The sequence below is a fragment of the Sardina pilchardus genome, chromosome 13 (assembly GCF_963854185.1).
Source record: "Sardina pilchardus chromosome 13, fSarPil1.1, whole genome shotgun sequence".
NCBI classification, from domain to species: Eukaryota; Metazoa; Chordata; class Actinopteri; order Clupeiformes; family Clupeidae; genus Sardina; species Sardina pilchardus.
The window spans coordinates 17,072,268-17,082,267 of record NC_085006.1 but is presented as its reverse complement, the minus strand read 5'-3'; the positions used below and the strand labels follow the sequence as shown (position 1 = coordinate 17,082,267).

At 49.0% G+C, this 10,000-nt stretch overlaps 1 protein-coding gene across 1 annotated transcript in view; it reads right to left on the bottom strand.

The window, feature by feature from the left end:
* The window catches only part of LOC134099150 (neurobeachin-like), a 303,605-nt gene that overhangs the window by 47,281 nt on the left and 246,324 nt on the right, over positions 1 to 10,000 (bottom strand). Inside the window, exons 42-44 of the mRNA XM_062551941.1 lie at positions 5,597 to 5,714; positions 5,229 to 5,331; positions 3,628 to 3,743 (exon numbers count right to left, since the gene is read on the bottom strand). Coding sequence (XP_062407925.1) covers positions 3,628 to 3,743; positions 5,229 to 5,331; positions 5,597 to 5,714 — 337 coding nt within the window. The remainder of the gene's footprint in view (positions 1 to 3,627; positions 3,744 to 5,228; positions 5,332 to 5,596; positions 5,715 to 10,000) is intronic.

Below are 10,000 nucleotides of genomic sequence, written 5' to 3'. Positions count from 1 at the left end.
CAGGTGAAAAAAAAAAAAAAGCCACGGCAATAACAGGAGCAGGGCTGGTTTTGTCAGTCATGCAGAGAGATCTCTTTCCAGACAAGACAAACTATGTGTTTAAAAAGGCGCCGCGGAACTGAGCTGTAAGCACACAAGGGGCCTGTCACTCAAACAAAACCCTCCGTCCCTCCCTCCCCCTCCTCCGCCTCAGCCACAGACACTCAAGGGGGCCGTGACCACGAGACGCTCGGAGAAAGAGATACAAGAGCAACAATGGTTCCCTATTTCATCTTTACTGGCCCATCTGTCAAATGAGGTGCAAGGCTCACACTGACGCGGGCAAGGGTGCAGCTATGGCTGGTATTTCCTGAGGCACGGGCCCAGGCTCCGACAGCGGAGGCGGCTCTCTCCCGGACCTCCGCTACGGAATCTCAGCGAGCTTTCTGCGCGTCCGCCTCTCCAACTCGTTCTCCAAAAAGCTAGTGCTCCGCTTGATTCGTCATAGCCAACGATAGATATCGGTGTGGCAGGCGAACATGACTTGAGTAATTGGGATAATTGCACCGTTTTGCTGCTTAAACCTCGACTCATGCTATCATTATCCCGCTCCTGCCATACCTGTTTCACCTGGAGCTTACGTAACAGAGCAAACCGCTCGCACACACATCTGTGGTTTGAAGTGCCTGAGATGATTCAAAGCGATACTAGGACCACAGCTGAGCTATCGTTTAGCGCGACAAAAGGGGCACGTCGCTGAGTGACAGTTGACGCGCCGGCTTTTGAGAGCCGTGAGTGCGGACTCTTCTGGGACCTGTCATGGTGATTGCAATTTCAGAGAAGTGGGCTTTGTGTGTGAGTGTGTGTGTGTGTGTGTGTGTGTGAGTGTGTGAGTGTGTGAGTGTGTGAGTGTGTGTGTGAGTGTGTGTGTGTGTGTGTGTGTGTGTGTGTGTGTGTGTGTGTGTGTGTGTGTGTGTGTGTGTGTGGGGTGGAGGGGTCGTTATGCTCTGTATCAGTGCCGTACATCAGAAATCTCAGCGTGTTTAGTCGTTTAGCTGCCACTGCAATGAAGTGCTCTGTGAGTCCTGTTGGGTCTACAGTACACCGTTACAGAGGGGGATGAATAGAGGCCTCTATTAGACGCCTGCACAGTGCTGACACCAGGGGAAACACACACACTCGTCTGCTGAAGTGTGTGTTTTCACGCCGTGTCTGTTGTGTGTTCTACAGTAATGCATAATTACTACAGACGGAATCGTTTTGAGTTGTCTGGTAAAGGCCTTCCTAGTGCCTTTTGTGAGACACTCCTGTGACATGGGTCAGGTGAGATGAGTAATTACGCCAGTGAGCACTGCAATGCAAACACTTCAAACCGTCGGACATCTATAGAGTTGTATGTACACAGTTGTATACACACCTGAGTTGTATACACAGTGCATGCTGAAACAAGTGTGGATAATCTTTCCCTCTATGGAGTGTATTACCATCCATAAAGTGTTAGCACCATTTTAATGGAGGCTTCTGCCACATGTTTTAGCTTTTAGCCCATATGCTAACCTAAGACCAGCTGTAGGACTCATCTGGAGCAGCAGCCGGGGGGGGTGAAACTGTTCTGGGGTCAGCTGTTATGGTTGATGGTACGCCCCCCCTGGGCCTCCTCCCAGTGTGAGTGAGTGTGGTTAGAGGTCCTGGGACTTTGGGCCCGGAGTCACAGACACGGTCCACTTCCCAACTCTGTCCATTCACAGTGAGATTGACGTTGATGGCCCTCCCTCCTCCCTCCCTCCCTCCCTCCCGCTCCTTGGCGGTGTAATCTCAAACTGAGGGCCACTTCACTTGACTTTTTAATTCGGGGTCCCGGTGACAGAGGGGGGGGGGGGACGTGCGGACGCAGGTCAACCACACAGACGTCCCTCAGCATTACCACGGCCGGGCGCGAGGACTGGCCCTCCGCAACCCCTTTACACTCACTGCATTAACAGAGGGGTCTTAAGGCAGACTGGGAGTTTAATTACATGGGCTGAGAAACACAGGAGTGTGTGTGTGTGTGTGTGGGGTGTGTGTGTGTGTGTGTGTGTGTGAGGGTATGGACAAGGGCAGTGGGGGTGGGGGTGTTGAGGCAGCGTAGCGGACGGACCTGACAGCAGTGCGAATGGGGCCTGGGCAGCAGGGAAGGGATGTTAATAACAGTGAAGTAGTGTTTAATTAGGGGAGCACCGGGCCAGCATTAACAAACTCTTTCTTCCATCCTTTCTCTTTCTCACTCTCTCCATCTCTCTCTCTCTCTCTCTCTCTCTCCCTCCTTCCTCTCCTCTGCTCTGCGCCTGTCTGCCGCACTGACACCCTTGTCAGCTGGGGTCATTACTTGAGGTTCTCGTTTTTTTTTTCTCTCTTTCCTGGCGAGTTTCCGCTATGTTCCACGCACCGCCTCGCATCCAATTAGCTGACAATAATGTATCGAAAGTCTCTCTCTCGCCATGGCGACGGGGGCTAAATATAAATATGCATGAGCGTGCCTCCGTTGGGCTGACGAGCGATGACACCTCTGTGAGCGGGAGTGTCGCGCGAGGAACTCGCACCCGGCACCGCTAGTCACAGTTCAGATCTGAGACTTTACAACTTAACACACACGCAGGCACACTCTCTCTCTCTCTCTCTCTCTCACACACACACACACACACACACACACACACTAACATGCGCACACACACACACAAACATACAAATGCGCACACACTTGCAAGCACACACACACACACACACACACACACACACACAAATGCGCGAACACACACACACACACACACACACACACACACACACACACACACAGTCTCTCTCTCTCACACACACACACATCTGGAGACACACTCACACACACACAGGGAGAGACTAATTATCGGGAAGAGTGTGTGGCTCACGCCTTGTGTTAGGCGGGGAACATCTGAATGCCGTGTTGCGAGGAGTTTCTCCCAGTTCAAAGGAGCAGAACTTAACAGCGTCTAGAACACCTGCCTGGCGGAATCAAAAATGCACAAAGACTGCATGAGAAATTCGGCACTATTTTTTCTTTTTTTTTGGCTCAACCGACCCCCCCCCCCCCCAACAAAAAAAAAACAATTCAAAAGAATGGTGACAGAAGAAAAAAAAACCCGGCATAAATAAAGCAAATAGTCTGCAGTGATGAGAGCTTTTTTGAACTAGTCTGAACTAGCGATCGCAAAGTTGTGGAGGAGCGGAATAAAATGCTCTTGAGAGAATGGTTCTTGACAACCTCCACTAGTGCAGGAGCCTCAGGTTATTTGAAAGGGGTCAGATTTGGACTACTGTAGAAAAACCTGCGAGGAGAACAAAACGGGTTGGAGATGCTGATGTCTGAGTTATCGCCACTGCTCAAAAACTTGCATGCGTAGAGGGCAGTAGCACAAAAATACAAATTTAAACATATTAGTGGGTTGAGAACAATAGGCTATTTATATTCATAATTCTTATTAGTATCATTATTATTCTATTATTATCATTATTAGATAGATAGATAGATAGATAGATAGATAGATAGATAGATACTTTATTGATTGGAGTCCCATTTTTCTCTAAAGTCAGATAGACCTACAGTAGTCACTTCTTGGCTAATGACTGATTACTGACCAGCAATGGTATTGAGGAACATCAGGTACTCGAAGTTGGAGATCTCCCTGCGCTGCCAACGCTGCGTCATATTGGACGACTTGAAGAGCTGCCGAGGAGTGGCTAATGAGATCCGCCTGAGAGAGAGAGAGAGAGAGGGGGGGGGGGTGGAGAGAGATAGACAGAAACAGGGGGGAGAAAGAGAAAGAAGGAGAGGGAGAGAGACAGAGAGAGAGTGAGGGAGAGAGAGGGGAAAGAGAGAGAAAGTGGTAGAGAGAGAGAGAAAGGGAGTGGGAGACAGAAAAAAAGAGGGAGGGGAAGGGAGAGAGACAGAGGGAAGAGGGAGAAAAAGAGGAAAAACACCAATAAAACAGAGCGAATAACCACAAGCCCTTGTTAGCAGCTCTGGGCCAGAGGTCATCTATTTCCCTTGGCTCGGAGCACTGCGAGTGGACGGGGCGGTCAGGGCCACCGCGGCCCGAACGCCAGGGTGTGACTACACTACACAGAGGACCTCCACAAGGACACACGAGAACTAATAGAAGGCAGGAGTGGAGTGCACACTCTAGCACATGCAAGTCCACTTACAGTACAACACGGCTCAGATCGCTCCCAGTCTTATGACTGAGCAGGGAGAGCTGGGGACAGGGTGGAATCTTTTTTTTTTAAATGATGACCAAAGCAGTGTGAGTAAGTGTGTGCGTGTGTGTGTGTGTGTGTGTGTGTGTGTGTGGACAGGGATGTCCTGAACTAGGTTCAACACATATGCAGTTAATAAAGAGCACAGTGCGCGAGAGAGCGAGAGAAAGAGAGGGAGAGAGGGAGACCTCACACACTACTCTATTCAGAGCCAAGAGGGTTGACCCAGCCCAAGCTAACGGCTAATGGAGAGCGCTAGTGTCTGGAGTGAGCGCCTGCCCTAGAGTGCTCACATGTGGCCTCCTCTTCAGAGCCAGAGTGCCACTTCAGCTTCCCCACTCCAATGGAAACTCCCCATTATGAGCTAACGACTCACTCATTAGATCCCTCTGAAAGGTAAGGGGCTTGTTAATGACATCTGTTTGGAGAATCACACCTGGGCCTTTTGTTTTTTTTTTTTCTTCTGAAGACGTGTGTTTCTCTCATTAAGCCTTTGCCAGACTCTGCTACTCTGTTTGTCCCTCTCTGCAGCCTGTACTCAACACAAAAAAGGCAGCCAGTTATAGAGTCCTCTAGAACAGAATTAGGTCAGTTCAGACAGGGTCAATGCCCACTCGCTCCAGTGGCAAGAGCACAGGGAATTAGACTGCCAGGACTGCAGGCTGGCCTGTCTGACACACACACACACACACACACACACACACACACACACACACACACAGAACGCTGGAAGCGCACACTTAAAATAGCTCTCTGGTGTAAGAAAAGACAGAGAGCTGCAGGCAAAGGGATCCACAAACACAGTCAAGTTAAAACTGGGAAATGGACAAAAAAACAACCAAATATGTAAAATATGTACAGTATATAAAATATGTATGTGTTCATTGCTTAATGTATTCTTAATTTGACTTTCCTGTTGGGTTTTTTTTTGTATAAGCTAAGGGTTCAGTTGGCATTAGCTAATTTTTCTTTTGGAACTGTACCTTGCTTGTGGCAGGCCATAGCTGGTTCCCACGCCGACACGAGGTAAACTGTACACAACCTTCTTTACGGTGGCCTGGTCGGGGAAGTTGAACATGACCGATGCTGAGGAAGGAAATGACATCACACATAAACATCAATAAATCAGCCCGCGCTTGGCTGTGCGACACACCTGACTTGGCACCGACATCAGTCAACGCTACGCTTTTTCTCTCTCGTGTTTTGTTTGACTAACAAAAACATCTGCCACTAAACTGAAAAATAGAAATAAATGTTCTGTGACTTTTCATTTGTTGTCCCAAAACACTGCATGGTCGTCTGTTAGGTTGGTGTGGCTGGATAAATCGCGTTTTCCTGTTTCGTTTCTTACTTCTGTTGGCCATGAAGACCTCCATGGCCGTGTTCTGGAGCAGGTAGCGGCGGGAGAAGACGGCGCGGATCTCGCTGAACATCCATTTGCCGTGCAGCCCCTCTGAGTAGGCCAGCACCTGCAGAGACGAGCGCCGAGAGGAGGAGGACGAGATGGACAGACAGAGGGAGGGGGAGAGAAAAAAAGAAAGCAAGAGAGAGAGAAAACATTAGATTTAAAGCGCTATTCTCGCTGAACATCCATTTGCCATACAACCCCTCCAGCACCTGCAGAGACCATCGCCGAGATGAGGACGAGACGGACAGACAGAGAGAGAGAGAGAGAGAACGTTAGATTTAAAGCGCTCCTGGACAGAGGGTGGTCTTGTCAGGGCGAAGGGTGCTGAGAGATAGAAGCGGAGTGGTATCATTAGCCAGCGCTCATGTTTGACAGCGCCTCTTCGCAGCTTGCAGACACATCATCAGTACCATCTCTGACACCCCCCCCACCATCACCACCACCACACACACACACACACACACACACACACACACAGTCAGTCGGTCTGTCAGTTGGTCGGCCCTGGCTGCAGGGCTAACGGGGCGACTTTAACGGTAACGGTTGTGCACACCTCTTCTTCCCCCGCGGCACGGCTCTGACACCTCGGTAATCTCCTCTGGCCGCTGGGCCGGGGCACTCTGCAGGGGGGTGGACACGCAGCCGCCATCAGGGGGACCGGACAGGACCGGCTAATCAATACCCCCACAGAGAGAGCTAGACATGTGGGGCCGCACACGCATGTATGCACATCATCACACCTACACACACACACACACACACACACACATATGCACCCACACATACATGCACGTGCAACCACACACACATGCACACATGCACGCGCACGCGCACACACACACACACACACACACACACACACACACACACACACACACACACACACACACACACAGACACACAGAGCCCACAGCCTTGCAGCAAGATCAAGAGACGCTGTCTGAAAGGTGAGAGAAATCCCCTCGGAAAAAAGAGAAGAGAAAGAAGAGAGGAGAAAATGGACATGCGAAAGAGAGCTTCTCTCTTTTCTCCTCTCCTCTTTCTCTTTTCTTTTCTCCTATTCTCTCTCTTCATCTCCCACAAGCCTTCTCCATGACAGCAATGTAGTATGCTTATTCCAAGTCATAATCAACAACTTTTTCAAATGACTGCCGATAGCTGTATAGTGTATGTACTCAGGCATTTGTGTGCCTGAGTACATAGTACATATAAGCTTGTGTGAGTGTGTGTCTGTACTTATCAAAATCAGTCGAGTCGAGGACTATGCCTTAGGAGGGAATGACTTTAACATGGTGTGTGTGTGTGTGTAGGGTGTGTGTGTGTGTGTGTGTGTGTGTGTGTATCTGCGTCTGTAGGTGAAATCCATCTCCTCTATATAGGTACGTTATCAGCGTGAGTGTATGTGTAGGCCTGTATGTGTGTGTGTGTGTGTGTGTGTGTGTGTCTGTGTGAGTGACTGAGTGTGTGTGTGTATGTGTGTGTGTGTGTGTGTGTGTGTGTGTGTGTGTGTGTGTGTGTGTCTGTAGGTGAAATCCATCTCCTCTATATAGGTACGTTATCAGCGTGAGTGTATGTGTAGGCCTGTGTGTGTGTGTGTGTGTGTGTGTGTGTGTGTGTGTGTGTGTGTGAGCTCAGCAGCTGAGAGTGAGCCATCGCGCGGAGCCAGAGGTCAGGCCCCATGCTAATAGCTGGCTTTCTACAGAGGTGACAGGAGAGCCTGGGATCGCCTTTAATTTCTCCCTGGAATACCTTTCCCTCTTCCTCTGCCTCTCTTCCCTCGCTCCCTCCACCCCTCCCTGCCTCCACCTCTCCCCTCTTCCCTTCTTCCCCTCGACCTCCGCCGCTACATCAAAGCCTCAGGGGCTCAATTAAAACTGGATTACTCCAGCACACACTCTCTTCCCTGACACACGGTGGCATCTCTCCCACCAGACGCCCCTCCTCACCGCTCCTACAGCACGCACACGCACACACACACACACGCGCATACACACAGACACAGAAACACACACACACGTGTACATATATACACGCCAGATACACAGGCACACAGACACCCGCAGCTACACACACACACACACACACACACACAGAAACAAGTACACAGACACACACACGCACAGACATATACTGATACACACACATACACACACCACCTCCTGCCTGCCACCTTAGCAGCCCGCCCTTGCTCAAACTGTTGTCATAGAGACAAGAGAGGAGAGAAGAGAAGAGGAGAGAAGAGGAGAGGAGCAGAGAGGAGAGATGGAGAGAGGAGAGGAGGAGAGAGGAGGGGAGAGCCCTGCAGCACTGAGAGGAGAAGAGGAAGGGAGGAGCAGAGAGAGAGTTGGTAGAAGAGAGAGGGAAAGATGGAGAGAGAGAGAGAGAGAGAGAGAGAGAGAGAGAGAGAGAGAGAGAGAGAGAGAGAGAGAGGAAGATCAGCGCTGCTGGCGATAGCCTGTGTTCTATCTTACTGTCTCTGTTTCTCTCTCTCTCTCTTATTCTTTATTCTCTCTACACATTCTCCTTTTCTCCATTCTTCACACGCCTCAGCCTCCAAACACTGGATCTCCCTAAACCAACCGTGTATGTCCGTTCATAACCCTCCCTCTTCCACCCTTTTCAAAGATCCACATTACTGCCACTAACTAGAACAAAGACAATAACTAATGAACTAATGAATAATGGATTATTATTATGCTCCTAAAAACACAGGACCTGATCAAATGTAACATTTAGATCGTACCTACGGCCGAATTTACTGCCGCGGTGATATCCTTTCTCAACCCCACTCCCACTCATGTCATATTGCCTTAGACTAACCAAACATACAAAAACAAAATCTCTGTTGGTCTCTGCGCGTCTGTCTTGGCTGGAGGCTGTTGGAGCAGAGCTGGAGTGGGAGTGGGAGACGAGGGCTCCAGCACTGTTTGCATTTGATCCATGGGGGCAGACAGAGCGATGACAACACAGCGCAAACAAGCAGTCCAGCAACACCTTTCATGGGGAGCTAGCCAGCCAGCCGACCCCCCCCCCCCCCCCCCCCCCCCTCCCAACGCCTTTTGAAGCACAGGGGCGATGCAGGGGGTTGGTGTGGAGGAGGGGGTTAGATAACCCAAAAGGCCCCCTTAGCCTCATTACGTTCCATTAGTTGGACATTGTGAAGACAGGCGCTCATAATTCTGAGGGAAAAAATATCCTCAAAGTCCAGGACAGTATAAGACGCAGCATGGTTCAAAACAGCTGCTCTCCATGCTAGGCATGAAATATACACACACTGACACACTCACACACATACACACAAATACACACACACACACACACACACACACACACACACACACACACACACACACACACACACACACACACACACACACACACACACACACACCGAGGAGTGCTGAATAATTTATGCATCTCTACCACTTCTGTCCACTGACAATCTTAGCCGACCACAAATGCCTTCCCAGGGTTAGATACTGTACATGAATTCACTGAAGATACCACAATATGTGCGCTGTGCAATCTGACGCAATGTATTGTGAGGACATCATGTTGGTTTCGCAGGATTGCCTGAAATTGGGAACTGGATAGTACTGAGCAACATTGAAAGCTGGGGTCACTGGTCTTACTTCACTTTAACCATGCATATGTGCTATGAGAATATTGGGGCCTGCATTTCCTCTGTGTCCCTAAAGCCTCCCTCTGTGGAAAGTTCCGGAGAATGAGAAGGGGTTTTGTGACATCCTTATCTCTGATAATGGGCAATACCATTTTTTTTTTCTTTTTGTCATATCAATAATGTCTATAAAATGTGATGGAATGGTATGATGACGTTTGAGCATTTGCTACTTTTGGCTGAAGAATGTGAGAAAAATGCACAAAAACTGAATACTGCCATTCATATCATCAAATACCGAGGCATTTCATTGGTGTTATGGATGTGACAAAAAGACAATTTTCCGTGAAATTGCCCTAATACTAAATAGTTGAATGGATCATTGGTGGGAGAGGCATTTTGCGATGAGTGAGTGTGTGTGTGTGTGTGTGTGTGTGTGTGTGTGTGTGTGTGTGTGTGTGTGTATATGTGTATCTGCATAGCCTCTTCCTGGACAGTTGCTCTGGAGACTATGTGCTGTGCAGCTCCATAATTGAATCCTCATTTGAATCCCTTGATGGCAGCACAAGAAAATTACGTGCATGAGCTGAACAAAATCGACCATAAAACCAAATTATTACAACTTTACTGATATGCTTGCATGCAGGTTTGGGTCAAATTACATGTTAAGTCATCTGTTTATTTTAGGATTACTTTTTACAAAACTTGCACACAACATATTTATTTAT